The sequence below is a fragment of the Panulirus ornatus genome, chromosome 30, assembly GCF_036320965.1.
Source record: "Panulirus ornatus isolate Po-2019 chromosome 30, ASM3632096v1, whole genome shotgun sequence".
Classification (NCBI taxonomy): domain Eukaryota; kingdom Metazoa; phylum Arthropoda; class Malacostraca; order Decapoda; family Palinuridae; genus Panulirus; species Panulirus ornatus.
Window position 1 is genome coordinate 2,772,595 of NC_092253.1, and position 19,142 is coordinate 2,791,736.

At 37.7% G+C, this 19,142-nt stretch overlaps 2 protein-coding genes across 6 annotated transcripts in view; one reads left to right on the forward strand and one right to left on the reverse strand.

Annotated features, from left to right (window-relative positions):
- Nucleotides 1-5,256, forward strand: part of Hph (HIF prolyl hydroxylase) — a 31,783-nt gene extending 26,527 nt beyond the window's left edge. For all 4 annotated transcript variants that reach the window (XM_071679573.1, XM_071679570.1, XM_071679571.1 and 1 more), the window contains exon 6: nucleotides 1,264-5,256. In XM_071679573.1, coding sequence (XP_071535674.1) covers nucleotides 1,264-1,348 — 85 coding nt within the window. In that variant the 3' untranslated portion in view covers nucleotides 1,349-5,256. The remainder of the gene's footprint in view (nucleotides 1-1,263) is intronic.
- LOC139758318 (uncharacterized) lies at nucleotides 4,442-17,221 on the reverse strand. 2 transcript variants are annotated; one of them, XM_071679549.1, is made up of 7 exons: nucleotides 16,993-17,221; nucleotides 15,269-16,286; nucleotides 14,789-15,011; nucleotides 12,424-12,543; nucleotides 11,925-12,049; nucleotides 9,897-11,388; nucleotides 4,442-5,628 (listed from the first exon to the last, which is right to left on the reverse strand). In XM_071679549.1, the coding sequence occupies exons 2-6, from the start codon at nucleotides 16,190-16,192 to the stop codon at nucleotides 10,993-10,995; spliced, it is 1,788 nt and encodes a 595-aa protein (XP_071535650.1). In that variant the 5' UTR covers nucleotides 16,193-16,286; nucleotides 16,993-17,221; the 3' UTR covers nucleotides 4,442-5,628; nucleotides 9,897-10,992. The 2 variants fall into 2 exon arrangements, with proteins under 2 accessions (XP_071535650.1, XP_071535651.1); XM_071679550.1 differs by having other exon boundaries at nucleotides 12,424-12,540; nucleotides 16,993-17,220.
- Between the last annotated feature and the right edge of the window lie 1,921 nt (nucleotides 17,222-19,142).

A 19,142-nucleotide genomic window follows, 5' to 3' on the forward strand; every position in this document is an offset into this window, starting at 1 on the left:
AGGAGTTAGTTCATGTTCTTTTCTTTGTCTTCCCTGGTACTGCCTCACTAACTTGGGAAATAGTTATCAAGTATTAAAAAGAAATTTATTTATTTGTTTGCTGTTTCCTGTTTTAGCAAATTAGCACCATGAACAAAGGAAAGGCCTTATTTGCTCACATACATTCTCTGGCTGTAAAATACCAGAACCACAGTCCCCTTATCCACTACCAGGCCTCATTCACCTTTCTCTGGTTTCCCATGGCTGATTCACATGGTTGGTTCAATCCAAATACAGCTCGTCTACCCCATGTATACCACATCGGTCCATGTCACTCCCAACAACATTCCGCACTACATGCAACAGAAGTGTTCTGTTGAACACCTTTTGTGTTTTGCCCCTTGTATAGTATGGAAAGCACTTAGGAATCACTTTGTCACTGGGAGTCACATATTAACTTCTTTCTACTTAACCAAGGTTATAGCTTGAAAATTGAAAAATCAAATAATCATGAAAATTTTTACAGTTTCTGAACATGTGAAGAATTTAATGTATTAAAGCTATAACTCCAGGTCACATTTTTCTTGAGTTATGCCCCTTGTTAATTAAGAACTTCACCTGGCTCATACCTTGAAGATAGTTTTGGCCTTCAAACTTAACAAAATGCTTTTGATATTTTTAGAATATTTCCACCCATTTTTTTTTTTACATCCAGTAACTATGCTCCAATGCAGTTGACACAAGTGTTCCATGAAATACCCTTCTAGTGTACACCATAACCAACACCCGTCACCACCATTGACCACCCATGTTCACAATCATTACCACAAGCACTATGATCACTTAGTTAAAATACCACCAGTCTCTCTTGGCATCAGTATGGCGAACCGGTACAACTAGCATTAACAGTGCCTGTTGAAGTGAATGAAAATTTTGATATGACATTGCATTACATATTGAAGTTTCTTGTTACTCCTAGGTTATATGTGTGTTAAATGCACTTGCACAAGGGTTATTTGCCATGGGGCAGATAAGGAGTAGGACAGTGCTAGAATTAAGTGAACTGTATAATGTAACTTTGCAGGAAATTTTATTATTCTTCGGATTACTTAGGAATAAGTATGAGAAATTTTCACATCAGATTATCAGACAACTTTTGAGGTCATAATTTTCTTTTCAATATATTTTTTAAGCATTAGTTCAACTGTGAACTGAATCACTGTTTATGATTAAGTTTTGATATCCCTGTGACCACCTATTACTTATGTATTATTCTTTCAACAGATATGCAATTACAGTATGGTATCTGGACCAGAAGGAACGTGAAGATTACCTGGCTCGGGTACATAACACCTCAACCAACACTTGACGAGATGCTGCTTGATTTTTCCACCCTGGCTGGCTATGTACAATGACAAACTGGCTAGCACTTGTGAACATTCAAGTCATGCAAATGTACTGAAAGTTCAGTCATGTGGAGCTTTACCAAATCAATAATGCTGACCATATTTGGTGTTGGATGCTTAACTAGTGACTCCTTATACAGATGTTACAACTATTGGAGTGTGTGATTGTGTGCCATAATGATGCTCGATTGTGATTGAAAACTACCACTAAGGGATCATTTTGTCTTCTGATTCCAGTAGTCATCAGTATAGAAGATATGACCCTCAGAAAAGGTTGTTTTCTTTAAGTACAGTAATTAATTGGGTAATGGAAACATTACATAAATAATGAGCTTGTGTAAACTTACAGTGAACCAACCTCAGCATATGTGCACTTTGTCAGAAATTGGTTAATCACAAAGATTTAAGAAGAAACATTGTTTAATTTTTTTTTCATCTTGGCCTGAGTTCCTGCCCTTTTTTGCCTTGTATCCTGCTGTTAGGGTTTTTGAGTTCCTAACTTTACTACATTGTCATATCCTGCTTTGTTTTTACACCTTCTTTGGATATAGTGTATCTGTATTCTACTGAAGATAGGAGTTGAGCCTCATGCACAGAGAAGCAGTGTCAGATAAAACTTGCTTAAGTGATCGGATATCGCATATATGCAATTGTGATATCAAGCCCTTTTGAAGATGACATTCAAATTTGATAATTTTTTGATAACTTCACACAAAAGATTGGAAGTATGTGGCATCTGAAATTAGTAACTTTGTTTATTGACTTACGTAATTCTTAGTTTTAGGTCCTGCATTACATACCGATTATGTTTTCAAGGCAAAGCACTCTGCATTGTCAGGTGTCTATGGCATCAGGTCACTACAGTGTTTAGTATTGAAGCCAAACATTCATACTTAATACAGACAAGTCTTATGGTTTGCATTTTGTTGACATGTACTTACAGGAACTGCAGTGTTGCAGTATTGTGATTTGTATCTACACTTTTCTATTGCATTTATGATTTAAATTCTTGTAATACTGATTAGTAGTGGTTGTGATAAGTCCTTGCACTTTTTGTGTGATAAATTCAGTATTATAAGGTTCAAATTTTATTACATTACCAAAGATAATCATGAATGTGAAGATATCACACGCCCAAGGACAATCTAGATTTCAGGTCAGGCAGACACATCAACCAATGGAAGGGTAATATCCTTGGATGATTGTTGGTTAACCTTCATTTTATTGCTTCCCTGAGCGTGTCACATCTCCATCAATGATCCATGTTAACATGAATTGTTCATGTTATCCATGAATTAGAAAAAGGATGTATTTAGGGTTTTATATAGGGAATCGAAGGGCGTTGGGAGTTTTTACTCCAAATTGGGTTGCACATCTAACTTAGCTATTTGGGTTGGCTGAATTCTTTAAGTACTTTCACGCACATAAAGGCTTTGAGTTTCAGTAGCCTTATATGTTGCACGAGTCCATAAAAAAAGGGTTTTTGAGTTTCAGAAAGCCATGGAATTAGCACGAATCCATAGCCTATCTGCTAGCTTTGATGATAGAAATGGGAACTGTTTTGGTTCTTTGAGATCTGTTATTGCAACCTGAGGGTCAAACCTAACAGTGGTTGCCTAACGTGTGGGTGAGAAATTTAGATGATAAAAACTCTAACCCTTGGCTTATCACTTATGAACTGTATTAATAGGGTAAATTCATTAATTAATATACCCTGGAAAATTAATTGACCGAACTTTATTTACTTTTTTGGAAATGTATAAAAGTAATTTCGTTTTCCAGGGAGTAATATTCTTTCTAATTGTTGTAAGTGAATATTTCAGACATTTCTGCACATGTGCTGAGTCTCTTAAGTGTCTGTACCAAGAAACAAGAAGGCTGATCTTGTTATTGGGCTTTTGTATCATTTGAAAAGATATACTGGCTAATTATGATAAATATAAATGAAGCAGATCATCTGTTGGATACTGGCTGTGCATGTATGAATGTAGTATCTCCTTTTCTTAGAAATGGACAAATACACTTAGACTTATGACTGTGTGTGATAGATGAATTATATCCACACTTTTTAACTTATTGTGCATATATTACCACTTTTGTCACAGTTACTATGGGAAGGAGACTAAGTTACTTTTATATTTTTACAGTAAAATGTACAACTCAAACTTTGTATTTGAAGTTAAGTAATAATATTTCTTTTTTTTCTTTATTTCCTCATCATATGATGGTTCATGAGAAATTGTTTCGGTATTCAGATTCATATACTGTAATTTAAAAAGGATCAGTTTTTGTTGACATTCAAATGTAAAGTGCTTCTTAAGGCACTCTAATGTTCATTAAATTTGAGTGTGCCTCCAACCTTGAAAATGTAAGTTTGTTTCATATACTTGGTGCTATATTGTGTAGAGTGATATACCATTATGCATCACATGGGATGGGCTCGTGCACTGGAAACTTTACAAAAGTATGCCATATAATCTTATAATATTTAATTGTTTATCACAAGTACTATTAAGCCTAAAAGATGCATTGAAAGTACTGCGCTTCCATGTGTACTTTGCTTTCATGATTATGGAAAACGCTCGATGCTCGACTTTAACAAAGGGAAGGTTTCTTGTTTCCATTGTGCCAGCCAGTTTTAGAAGGATTGCTGGACAACAACTGACTTGTACATAACCCGGTTTCTTGCGGGATTTCTGTATATGTTGATTTCATGGACATTAATAATTTGAGGGCAGATCAAAGAATTTGAGCCATGTACATATGAAATGGTGTGATGAAATTGTAATGAAATTTTCCCTATTTAGATTTATACAAAAAAAGCTAGAAAGATTGTTCATCATAGCCATCTTTTCACACTTAGTTTGTGGCCATTAAAAATGTGGACAGGTTCAGCCCTCATGATTGTAAAATTCACCGTTATTTTTTTCTTGGTCCTTCCAATAATTGAGTACAGCATTAATTATTACATAAGCATTTTAAGAAGTGCTGTTCCTTAATGTTTATTGTATGAAGAACCATTGTCAGGAAAAAGGGCTACAAGCTGCACATAGGTAAAAATTTAGGTATTTATTGGAGCTGGAATGTTTATGTTGGTAACAATAAATAGCACCATTTAAAAATAATTTCGTTTCCAGACATCTGATAAACTTTTTGGCATAAATTGATTCACACAAACTGCCAGTTGGATTATTGAATATAATGCAATCACCTGTAGCAATATACACTAGTAGTACACATAAGATAGCCCTTCATTTATGGTTTGGTCCCCATACAACTAGTTGCAATTGTTGCATTGCTTCCAATGTACATTTTAACCATATGAACAATAATCTCAAAATTTCTACCTACATATAATAAAACTTTTTAGTTTCAGTCTTAACTAATATTTGATTATGCTGATCACAATATTGCAAAAAGTTTTGCTTCTGTTCCACACCTTGTGTTTTAACTGAACACAAATGGCAATTTTCTTACCCATTTCTCAGGAGGAGAGTTGAATACAGTTTTGGTGTTTATTTGATTTGGCATGTGGCCAAATGTTAAGAAATTTGCACAATTTTATTATTCTATGTACTATATAGAATTCATTTATTCTATATAATATTCAAAATAAAAGTTAAAACTATATCAAATTCATGTAAATCTTTGCAATCTTCCAAAGCACACATCAGAAACCTAACCATGTACACAACACAAATGTCACAGCAAATATGATTATACTGTACTTATTTATGAAAATACAAAAAAATCCCTTATCCCATTCAGATGAGTTGTAGATGAACTTTTGAATGGGTAAGTGTGCAACCATTTCAAGATTTGTAAATATGTAAATATATAAGATTTTGGATAATAAATATGCAAATGAAAATGTGTTATACTCACCAATATTAATTATATATTAAGAACACTTTCATCATGAGAAAAATAATGACAAATTATGCTTATCAGGTATTTGTAAAAATTTTTGTCATGCATATTTGTTGCAGAATTAAAGCCACAATTATCAGTTGCAGAGAACTTGAAATACTTATATATTTTTTCATGTCCTGCATTAGCCTGCTGTTGAATATAGTACATAGGAGGGAGATTTAAGAATTTTTAATCGATGTGTCTTGCATAGCCTTCTCTCCCATTAATGGTTTCACTTCTTGCAACCTTCAAACCCATTTGGTGTGCCATTATACTTGCACATTTTCTATTTCACTATTTCCTTTCAATTAAGTGCTGATCACTTCACTACCTGAAAAAAAAAAAAACTTTTTCCATCTAATAAAATGCATAGTAAAAGTAGTCAATAATTGCCAAACCAACATGAAAGAAACTTTGAAAAATGGTTTGAATGTTGTCGTCAAGCCATTGACATGTTGCATGGTGGCTAATTTAAGGCTTAATTGTGCTGTTAATATAGAAACTGGATTTGAAGCATGTCAGTCATTAGTGTTAACTGTTGAGAACTGTGCTATGATGTATAGTCTCAAACTGCATGATTTCATGGACTAAACTTCAAGTACAGCTTCTTCAGAATTGCAATACCATTATTATTATGGAGCCCTTCAGGAAGTAATGACCATATGAAATAATAAGCTCTTCGATAATTAAGTAGTACAGTACACATAAACTAGTGTGGAATAACTGTGTAGCTGTAATAAACTCGAGTATTACAGTAATGAATATGTGAACAACTTCACATTTCCATATTTAAAGATGTCCACAACTGCTTACCAGTGTAAATGTGCTTGTACCAGAGCTGACTCTTGCATCATACTGTGTAACATATCTAAAGTCTACTACACCTAATATGCATGATAATTATACATAAGTTATTCTAACTGGTTTAACCTGCAAAGTACTAAAGATAAAGAAATACAAGGGAAATAGTAGAAGTAAGCTATGTGCAAGAACATTATTAAAACAAAATAAGCCACTTAGGCAATACAAATGATGAATTCATTTCCACAATTGAAAAAAAAAAATACCAGAATTAAGCTAAATCTTGAATAAAGGTAAATATTGCTTGAAACTTCAATGGTGTATTACTATGGTGCTGCTACTACAAAATGGTATTGTGTAGTTCATACTTATAGTTAATAAATTAATCTTGTACATTACATGAATAAATATAATGGAGCCACATCTTAGTTACATTTTACTGGCTCAGGTTATGATTAGCCCTAATGTCCAAATGCCAATTGTCTTTTATCCGTCTTTAATTGGTGATAATCATCAGTTTTGTACATATGTTCATTGATTGCAATATATATATATATATATTATTTTTTTCATCCTTCTTCTCAGCTCAAGTGTCTACATATGCAAACGTTACATCTTGTGCAAAAAATACATCTTGAAACTTACATTATTTATCATTTTACCTATAAACTCCTCCACTGTTTGATGATACAAAATTTCTTTGTAATAAAAATGTTTCCATGGCTTTTGATATCTTTAACACTGAAGTTAGATTCGTTTTCAAAACTGAATGTGCAATTTGGACATTCTGAAAGAAAACTGCTTGAGTGCTTTAAGGCACATCCTGAGAGTTTGCAGCTAACTTGCCTAAAACAAGAATTTGCCATGCCATGGGGTTATAACATGCAGCATTCACCGCTTGTCATGCTTGTTGGATAACGCTGTTTAAATATCAACCCCACCCCCGGTAGTAATCCTTGCAAGCAAATCCCAAACGGTGAATGAAAAATCATAATCCCTCAATTCAGGAAGTCAATTAAAAAACGTAAATGCCACTATATTTAACAAAAATTATTCATAGACCTTTTAACTAAACAAACCTATTCAAACAAAATTTCGCTTCAATGAAATTTTGTTTCAAAGCTCTCCATTCTCTTTTACCTAAAATTCATTTTCTGGTTCATGCGTATGATTTTTTTTTCGTCAACCAGAGAAATTTACTTTCCCGCTTGAGGACAGAGTCAATTTGTTTCATCTCATTCCAATCCAAGTGCAAGACACCTGGGGCTATGGCTGGGACTCAAAGATCGTTTTTGGGTAACCCTCTGAACACAATTGAACACCTCCAAAGAGCTGTGTTGTCAGTTACCTATTTCTTATGTTTACTTAAGGCTATTAACAACTTAGCCCAGCCCACTGCCACAAAGTATACATATTTCTTCACGGCGTATAAATTTAGTCTCCCAGTAAAAATGGCAGAGGGAAACTTTGTTCAAGAGTTTTACGTCTAATAACCAGACCTGAGAAAAGTTAATGAATACCAACTCTACCTCTCTCTCTAAATATATATATATATATATATATATATATATATATATATATATATATATATATATATATATATATAGCTTTCTAACACTCCATCCCTAAGTTTCGCCTTTTCAGGAGATAATAACTCGGGTCTTGCCACACACCTCCTCAAGGTTCATTAGTGGTCACGTGGGGAAGCCTCTCAACTGTTGTTGTTGTCTTGATCCTCCAGACTTATTTCCTACTTTAGTCATCGTTTCTTAGTTCAGTGGATGGCTCCACAAACACACAGGTATTTCTTTCGAGACTAGTCGTAACGGTATGACGGCATATACTTATACTACTAGTCAAAGCATCATCATTACAAATAATGACATCACTCATAGTATTCAGAAAAAATAACCTTCATGTCGACAATTTTGTGGTTAGCGGTCATTGAAATTCTTTGTCCCTGTACTTTGCTGAAGTAACAATTCGACCAAACTGTACATTTGTTCCTCCGTTCTCATCTGCTGGTAAACGTATACCTGACCCCAGCCGATCTTTTCGTAAGTTTAATCGACAGACGTTCGAGTACTAATTTCAAGTAACGATCAAACACCTTACTATTGAATTTCCATTCTAATCATCCTTTCTTGACCACAACGTTCAGATAATTTCTCTCTTGTATTTCTTTAAGATCTAAGCTATTTTATCCGTATTGACTCCCTCTAACCCACTGACTTGAAATTCCTTATGGGTCGTCTTTGGCAATATACTACGATTATCCCTCATGGGGAATATAATATTCAAAAAGTTCCACCGCAGTCGAAGGGTTCCATTTATCCAAAATTCGTTCACTGGCACCTGAGTGGTATTGCCATGCATTTTTCCACTCTGATCAGTAACCAGGACATTACCAGAGTGACTGTGTTGATAACTTCGCTTAGCGGGAGCCGCGTAAGGAAGCAGGTTTCTACACTAATTTGATAAGCTTGACTTGGACATTTTAGAGATTAATAGGGAATTAGTAGGATGCAGATTTTAATAAGATGTGGAACAACGAAGGCGTAAGGAAGATCTTGATATTGCCAGCAGTGAAGGTGTAGATGATGACTAACCTGGTGGTTTGACGAGGTGCTTTGTTTACATCCGCCGTTTGCCTGGTGTGCATCTTGGGTGGTTGTTGCGAGTTTCAACACAATTTGTTTTTTGATAAAAGGCAATTACATGTGTTTGTTCTGTCATCGAGAATTGTGAGGACCTGGTGTACTTCTTGGAATATTTTGACAATGATTTGATGGACGTGATGAAAATTTCATAAGAAAGTGACTACGTACATCATGAGTGATTATCAGTTAAGAATACCATTCTTCTGTGTAGAAACTGCATATACGTATCAGCGATTGAAAACTGTATCGTTGGTGAGGTAAAGTTGTTTAAAATACAGTGCTTTAAATGGCGAGTTTCATCGTACGGCTGGCCGAGTCGGCAGTGGCAACGGCCTTGACTCCCCGGAAAAGGACGTTCATCTGAGCCTTGTCACACACGTGAGTACAGACTTACCATATCATGTTATATATTATGTGTTTAAAAAACTTTCATACGGTATGGAAAAAATAAAATTGTATTTCTTCTGTATCGTTGTCCATTAGCAGAGGCATACATATTTCGAGCCGCCGCACAGTTGTTTATATATGCATTTCAGTATTGACATCCATCTACAGTGACATTCATTCCAATATATATATATATATATATATATATATATATATATATATATATATATATATATATATATATATATATATGCAAGGTTCTCGAGTAGAAGGTAAAATAAGATTCCTCTCGGTACCAGTATCTCAGACACTCAAGACACCAGGATACATTTCAAACCAGTAAGGAATTGGCAAGAAACTGTCCACAGTTTAAGATGCGTTCAGTAATAATTATAAGATTAAATGTAATCTCGTCTTTAGAGTCATTGAGTAGTGAATTTCGAGTATTAAGTTTTAACGTGATAACCACTCGGTGAATTCGTATCGCATTAATCATTCACTGTAAATGTTATGTATGGCAGAGTGGAGAATTTAGTGTTACCGAATTAAGCAAAGTTTAGTTACAAGGTTAAGAATCGACCCCAGTAAAAATTCTCAACCTGTACGTAAAAAAAAAAAAATAATTTCCCTACATTAACGTTCTTATACTAAATAATTCAACCTCCTTTTTATATTCAAGATAATAGAAAATGCCAGATCCTAATGACAGACCTGCCCCTAACGTTAGGGTTGTCATACTCAAAGGTCGTACCTTTGTGGAAGCGTAGGAAGGCGAGGCTCGTTATCAACCGTTGCATGCTTCTGGTGATCTTGTGAGCTGACTGGTGGATCCTAACTTTCCCAAAGACGGATCCTTATGTCTCCTAATATTTAAGGGGCATTTCGAGTCATCCTTGGTCCAACAGAGAGTTCCTCAAGCTGTCACGTCCTAAAACAAACACTGGCGCTCTTCACAGACATACATGCAGATATTGGTGATCATGCACCTTTTAATAACTGGTTGTGAGACTACTTCTGATACACACTTTGGTTTCTCTATAAGCTCTCACAAGCTGACCTTAGGGAATATGAATAGTAATATCCAAACAGTTAGTTTTACGTAGCCAGACACTGCCTCAGGATATCTCAAGCGCATGCAGACACATATCACCTGGGTCTTCAAAAGGCTTAATTTTCCTCCCGAATTCTCAGAAAACAGGCCCAGGGTCTTCCGAGTTTTTACAAATAAGCCTATTTGATTCCTAAGTTCTCACAAAGGGACTGTGGTGTCTTACAAGCTCTCATAACAAGTCCTAGTGTCTGACAGATTCCTGCAGCACCCCGTTGTCTTACTGCCTTAAGTTCCCACGGATAAACACTGGTAACTTAGTCTTTCCACAAGACTCTGAAAATTGTTATCAAAGATTTTGATAACTGTCATAAAAAGGTACATTTGACTTAAAATACGTCATGTCCTGATCATATGTCCAAAACAGGTCCTCATGAGTTGGATAGGCTTTGATGAGTCAGATTTCAGGGCAGACGGATTCTGATGAGTCAGATATCATCATCCATAGACTCTGAAGGGTCATAATCACCACACACAGGTTCTGATAAGCCAGTTATCACCACACTCAGCTTCTGATAAGTCACAAATCACCACACACAGGTTCTGATGATTACAGGCTCCCTGAGATACGTTATGGTGTCTCGATGCATCACGAGGACAGAATTAATATGAATTTTAGATTTCATAGGTTAGTTCTGGGGACATCATATTGCTTTGAACAGCTCTTCGGGAGTTTGAAGTCTTCAGTGACCCGTCCTGGTGACCACATGTACACCTCAGAGGCCTGAATGACCCGAGTTCATAAAGATAACTTATTGAGATCGAGGGAATTATCGACTTGGGCAGCAGTAGCAGCACCAACACCAGAAGCACCAGCCTGGGTCTGTGTGTCGGGGGAGACTGAGGACCCTCCAGAAGACACCATCTCCACCGGGCCGTTTGGGTAGTGTTCTTGGTAAACGGCGATATACCCAGTCATGCTTTTCATCTTCATGCGGTACACGAAGTCTAGGAGGTGGAGACTGTTCTCGTGGGTAACGGTGTCCACTTCCACCACAACAATGTAAGAGAACAGGTTGGCCTGGGGAGACGAACGACGCTTGTAGAAGCTCAGCTTCTTCAGACCAAGGTCGTCATCGATGTTGCAGTAGATGTAGAGAGCACCTGTCCATTCCTTCCACAGGATCTCCATCCGCTGTTATAGACATAACACATGCATGTTAGAGTTAGCTTCCACACCCGAAACATCCTCCTACTCTCCAGAAATAAAATATTCATAGTTATTCAGTGCTTAGTTTTATACAGATTACAATCCAAGAATCTTATTACTTCCTTACACTTGTCACAGTACTCTCAAACACAACTTCCACATGTACCTATATGCATGTATACACCCGGAGCAGGAGACATGCAGATCACGGGACGCACTTTCAGTACAGACATTAGTAAGTCTCATGACTTACCTTAACAAACACACGTCTTTCCCATGTAGACTCAGAATAATTATGAACAAACAAACTTTCATTCCTCCCAGCTTCTTTCTGCCTTGCCCGCCTAGTCTTTCATCGCAGTCCACTCAGTTTGCTGTTTGTGTAATGACTGTTTTGTTCTCTCCACTCGTTTTAGCCCAGTTATCTTTAATATATTTCTTTAAGTATAGCTTCAACCACTGTGTGCATATGTACCCAGTGAAACGTTATGATTATTGTTTATCGTTATCATTACACTCACCTTATTCAGCTCTCCGTCCAAAGTCTTGAAGCCGAGGACGATGAAGCAGCGAGCCCACAGAGACGGGTCGCTGGGACAGGTAACCAACAGCTCTGGTACCCACGCTACCACTTCCTGGTACACCCCTGCAACACCCAACACCCATCATCATCCTTCCAGGACCCAGTACCTGTCAAACATCTGACACACCCATATAACACACACACACACACACACACACACACACACACACACACACACACACACACAGATAAGGAACAGAGTAATGGAAATGGAGACCTAATAGTGAAAACAAAAATGTTCCAAGAGAATCTTGCATTGATGACCGAATATGGGATCCGCCAGTTAAAGTAAGAAACTGTTGCATAACATTGAGATGATTTCAGAAGACTTGGGGATGTATAGGTTGGAATGGATTATCAGCAGATTTGGGAACCAATCGATATACACCAGAGAAGATCAGGTTGTGGATGGAGAGAGGGAGTAAAGGAGAACCTACCTTGCTGGAGATTACACTCGCTACCAAGGGTTCCCTCCAGGCGACGACGCTTCTCGCGCTGTCCGTTGTTCACGTTCTCCGGGAGTTGGTCGCTTATATGTAACACTGGATAATGCACTGCTGACAAAAGTTAAACATTAATTAATTATCTTAATCTGAGTATTTTAGGTGGTTAGTTAGCAATGCTGTAGACCTATCAGCTCCCAGAGTTATACAGGTCGTCAACGTCCAACTCGACAGAAAAATCTTAAGCACTCAAGTGTTAAATATAATGTTAAGAAAACATACACTTGCCATATATATGGCCTATGCAGTGTTTATATGTTGGACCAAATGATTATTGAGTGCCGACTAGTCGTCACATATTGTAACACAAATTAAACGTATAATTTTGGTTATTATTCGGGCTTTAGGCCTACAGACGGCCAGGGTCATTGAGGGCACCATCAAGTTTTACTCAAGCTGAATTATCTTGATTATCTTCAGGACAATCATTCCATGACCATGCAACTGTTCTCTTCAAATAAGAAATAGTTTTCTCATTGTTTTCCTAATTACAAAAAATAATACAAATGCATTAACTGGACACTCGTTCCCGTTTCCAGATATATCGTAACCAATTACTGAATAATGCGGTGTCCATTGGCCTCCTCACTTTCTAGTTCGTTTTCGCTAGTCTGAATTATGGTTCGAATTTTCTTTTTCCTTTAAGTACAGCAGCTTTCAATGTCTTCGTATACTAAAATGTTTTAAAATGTGCAGTATGGTTTTTAGCATATTAGATTTCAACTGAAGCGACATGATGCAACGTGCAGCGGTTGAACGAACTAGAAAAATCTTACAGAAATATGTATGTAGTGTACAATATAAAAAAAAACAACCTGGACTTTATAAACTTTATCTAAAACCTAGAATATTGATTAAATACATGATAACTAAATAGGAGCAGTTTACACAAGAAAAACTACTTTCTAACAGAAGCCTAACCAATGTGAGTGCGTCAGCAGAAGGGAACAGGAAGTTTGGCCTTTCGCTAATACCACTCGCTAAGCTCCTAACACACTTCCAGTGTTTAAATCCGCTTTTACTTTATTTTTGTCTTTCGCTTGGTGAACTTTGCGTGGCTGGATGTTATATGTATACACATAATTATCCAGTGAATGGGAACGGAGATGAGAACGTGAGCAAAGCCGTACGAGTGGCGGCCTCCACCTACTGTAACAGTAACACTGCCCCTGGAGGAAGCCTCACAGTGTCCTCGCTCTCACAGACTTGCCGGTTTCAATAGAGTTTTATAGAAATCGTTCACTTTCTCATTTTGATTTAAACATATACTGGGTTGAGGGGTATAGTCTTACTTTTTTCGTTGTTATATTAGTTCACAGACCCTTCCATGATGATGTTTTGGAGTATACTTCTCTCTCTCATTACTGTGGCAAAATCGTAGTACCCAGTTCATTTCTCCAGTAGCCTGATAGCCTTGCAACGCACCTGTCGTCCGCATTCTAACACTTGACTGATATATTATCATCAATGAATCTGTCAGACTAAAACCGTAATGAATTTCACAAACAAAAAAGTTTTCTTTGCCAAAAGTATGTCAATGAGAAAGAATTTGCACAAGAAATCCGAAACAAACCGTTACATTCACGGCATCAGAGTTTAATAATGATTGAATGAAAATAATCAAGCACCCTTCTATCTCAGTGGAATTTATCGTGTATATCTAGGTTTTATAAAATCGTTAGTTCAGGTGAAGATCAGCCACCTTGAATGTAATACTGATGATTACAGCTAAATTTTATTACCACGCCGTGTTAGATTGATTCTTGAGAATTGGCTGATAACCAAATTTTACTGCTTTCCACAATTGTTCAGCAACTCTGTGGTCAGACGTTCCTTTTACTGTTGAATCTGATCGTTCTGGTAATGTAAATGATTGCGTTGTCATTTCTCCCTCCAAATCGCGTCAGATGTTTCTATTGTCACAAAATATGACATTGTACTATACGTGGCACAAACAGGAAACATTCCTTAATAAATATTTATCATACATATGTAAATCTATATATTATCTCTCTCTCTCTCTCTCTCTCTCTCTCTCTCTCTCTCTCTCTCTCTCTCTCTCTCTCTCTCTCTCTCAAGAACAGCGAATACCAGTGATACGGACGTCGCTCCCCCAGTACCCTGGAAACTTTCATTATATTCCTTGTCAAGAAAACTAAGTCTTGTATATATCTCGGAATAAGGACATCCACTGTGAATGCTTTCTGCTACGGAATTTCAAGGAAATAGCAAAAGAAATTACCAAGAATGATGTCATGATTGATACACAAATTCAAGAGACAGCTCAAATGTGTCATACCGTCCATCTCTAGCCCCTTCAAGAGATGGCCTTCCTGCAGGAATGGACTGTTGACGACACCCTTCAGCCACTTGAGGTATTGCTTGCCACTCGCCTCCCACTCCCGGTGGCTCTGTGGCTGCTTGTTAGGCAAGGTGAGCTGCCTCTTCTGCCACTGCCTTTGCCTCGTCTGTGGCGTCCTCGACACGAACGAGAATACGTACGTGCCTTTGCCTGGCTCCTCCTGTTGGTCATAAAAGGACACAAGATGGTGTCCATGAGTACGGTTATATATATATATATATATATATATATATATATATATATATATATATATATATATATATATATATGACTGGAAACTTGGGATAGGTTATTTTTTTTTTTCGTAACAGTTTGAGTACACCGTATAGTGCAAAGGACCTGTATTCAGGGGTCGAGGAATTCGGGATAACTATTCCTCCTGTGTGGCTTAATTAAGGAGTCTATAAACGGACTGACCTGATCCTGGAAGTTGGCGGGTCTGGGGTTGGGCGCGGAACGTGGCACAGAAGGGGTCCAGATGTATGGTGCCATTGACGCCTTTCTCTTGTTAGCCATTACCTCCACCACGTTGCTAAAACGGGCACCCCTGCCACCTTGCATGGTTACCAGCTTCACCTTCTCCCACGAAGTCTCAGAGAGACTCCGCGTCTTCATCGGGATCGCCTCAGTCCGCCGACGATGTGGGTTCTCGTTGGTAGACGTTGCGGATGTCGTCTGGTTGAGAATCGGACCCTGACACTCTGTGGTTTGCGAACTCGAAGGTAAATTGTCGTTTCCATCTTTGTCAGGGGACGATAAACAACTCATCATGTCGATGCTGTTAAAGTTTCTGTTCTCGTCTCTTCTTTCGCTATTTCTTATGTCTTTTCTTTTGTTGGAGTTCCTCTTGTGTCTTTTTTCGCTGAAGTCCTTAACATAATCTTGTTCGTTACTGTTTCTATCGTGCTCCCTTCTTTTGTTTAGGTTTCTGTAATCTTCTCTCCTTTCGTTGGTGTGTGTGTTGTTTCTGTCTTCGTTTAAATGTCTGACATTATCTTTTCTTACATTGAGGTTTTCGAAGTTTTCTCTTCTGTCATCCCCTAAGTTTCTTCTGGGTTCTCTTTCATTGATGTTCTCGTATTCTTTTCTATCGTTTACATGTCTTGAGCCCTGTGTTTCTTGCCTTTCATCAGTTTCTTGTTTGACTGCTGAATACGAGGCGCTGCTGGTGGTTCTGGCCTGGTCATTGTCATCAGCCTGTGTCTTGCGAGAGATCTTGAAGTTCACCAGTTTCTTCTTCTTGGCTACGATCGTTCGAGGAGGAGAGAGCCGCTGCTGAAGTCGCCTGTGTGCGCCCCACAACAGCAACTCCTCGTCCTCGCTGGTCATGTGCGGATCCATTTTTGTGTTGGCTTTCAGCTCCGTCCTTCACAAGAGATAACTTTGCTTGTGGAGGGGCAAGACTTGCAGTTTGCTTGAGCTGCCAGCAGGGTTCCTTGAAATTACAAATTATTGAGATGCATAGTTTTTTAAAAACTAGAAAATATATATCTGAACCCACCTATGGTAACTTTAAGTGTAAAAGGGATACTCATTAACAAATAAGAATTAACGGATCGAGCCAATGCAGTATTTCCCTCACTAGTTCCCTTGCTGTCCGGTAAGGCTGTATTTGTATTGTAAGCACTGATCTCATGGAATATCTAATATTCACCCACTAACATCATTAAGTTGGTAAATCTCATTAACTATATATATATATATATATATATATATATATATATATATATATATATATATATATATATATATATATTTACATGGTAACAGGTTAATAGGCATTATAGAAAAAATGCAGAGCTTGAGGCAGATTAAACATTTGGTGATATCGGCGTCGTTATATATATATATATATATATATATATATATATATATATATATATATATATATATATATATACACTTTTTCGTGACAGATAGCCCTTCTAAAGGGGAAATCACTCTGTTTCAAATATACACAATTGCACATATGTAAACACGTACAACTACATAAATATAAATTAGCTATAACAAGAACTGCACAGCCATCTGACAATATAACACAAAGTTATTACTTGATATCACAGCAAATGAATGTCATTTGACTATCAGAATCACATATCAGACGGCCTAAGCGACACTACAGAGAATATAGCTTTTACCTAAAAAAATCATGCGCCAATATACACACGCACGCGTTCCATTTTACTAATTGCTGTTACACGCAGATCTGTTATATAGTGCAAAAGTCACCTCACGCTCGTCTGTAGCTTTCTTCGCTTATGTGCACAGTATATACAAAACACTGTTGTAACTTGACCTGCTGGGAGCGTCATAGTAGTTTCTGAGGAAGAAAACACAAAGACATGTTGCCGCTTTTGATGCTGGACACAGACTGACTGGCTGTGGCTTGTGAGTGTGAAGGCCACGAGTCGTGGCCGCACTTAAGCTTGTTAATACTGAGCACCACGCCTTGGATGGCTGCTACATATTTAGGACAGTCCACCTCCATATACTCACATGGCCTCGCGGACTCTCACTACACTTGTTCCACTGATAATGCATCTCTCCTCGTTAACCACCGTATCTAGCATATGCCTTAGGGTGATCATTGTGATCATACCATGTCTATTAGTTTACACTGTTTTTCTAACACCTTGAACTTAAGGGACAGTAAAGTACTTCCTTTTTACTCAATGTTGATTAGAAATGCGAAAGGAGGAATTGTTTAGTATAATAATGAAAAGTGATGTATTCAAAAGATGCAGCTGCGTGACTGTACAGTACTGCTTTTTTTGCATTACACATTAAAGAAAACCCGTACACACTACGGGATTAAATAGTATCTTTAGTCTGAACAAAGAACTTAATATAGGCTCTCTCTCTCTCTCTCTCTCTCTCTCTCTCTCTCTCTCTCTCTCTCTCTCTCTCTCTCTCTCTCTCTCTCGGTGATATTCTTTAGGGTAGGAATTATCGGTACAACTCTCATGAATACAGAAAAGGTTAGTAAAGGCTGTGCAGTAATTCAGCACTTCTGTAGTAGGCAACTTTTACTCCTCGCGCGGTCTGCCACAGGAGAGGTGATTCGTACCTTGGTTGTGGTGCTGCATGCTGGAGGAAGGAGGCATTGTCGAGGTCCCATGTTTGTGCTGCAGGAGGGAGGAGAGATTGCTAAGGTCCCATGGTTCTGTGGTCGTGCTTCATGAAGGAGGCGTTGCAGAGATCCTTTTGTTTTACTCCATCGGGAGAGAGGTTTTTTTTTGAGATTCCATAGCACTGCTTGAGGAGTTAAGAGGCATGGCCAAGGCCATATGACTGACTTGACATGACATGACCTTCATGGCTAGACAGTGGATCCAGGGTGGTGATGCGCAACTTATTAGTACTGCGGAACACTGCAAATGGGTCATCCACACCAGGGTGTAAAGTATGATTGCGGCCAAGAAAAGGCTGTGAAGCGATGTGCCATTCACGCTGTCCGAGATGTGATTTATGGCTCCTGTTGGAGGGACTTTGCAGTGATTTCGGGAAGATTAGCTGCACAAGGCAACTAGGCCTTTCATGCCGAGCTGCCAATAAATGGTCGATGGATGCAGGCAAGAGGGACATTGTAGCTAGCTGTGCACATTTCTTTCAGGGTTTATTATTATGCACTGCCATCTGAGATTTGTTCGCTTTGCATGATTTGTTTCAATTTATTACAAGAGAACGAGTTCTCGGTAATACACATTTTCTGGTGCTGTATTAACTAAATAAACCACCAGCTCATTGCTGATGATAAATGATAGTAATTGTTCCTTGTTTCACAATGGGAACAGGAGTATCTAGTCATTTTAAAAGTATTGCATAAAGTATACTTGAACAATGGAATTGTTCGTAAGAAATTTAGTCTTTGAATTATTTTTACCCCTTTCATTTTTGGTGGGACAATCCAGTGTGAAAAAATATGGTTCATCAGGTGGTTCGAATAAAACATCGGAAACCATCAATTTTTGTCATTAATGAAGATCCCTCATTTACAGATATGGAAGGGATAACAATGAAGTAAAGGAGACAGGTAATCCTTGCTTGGTGATGGAAAAGTGTAAGATACGCATTTTAATTACACGAAAATTAGCGAAGAATGGTAGGCTGTTCATGGAGAAAGTGGGACAAGACGACAGAAATTCTGAAAATGTGTTTAGGCAAACTTTTGCTAGCATTTCATGGAACACTGGACATAGGGGAACAGGTGCACCATTAGTCCTTGTTCTCATGTTCATGTACAGAAGCTTGGATATCATCAGTTATACAACCCGACCCCTTCGGATAA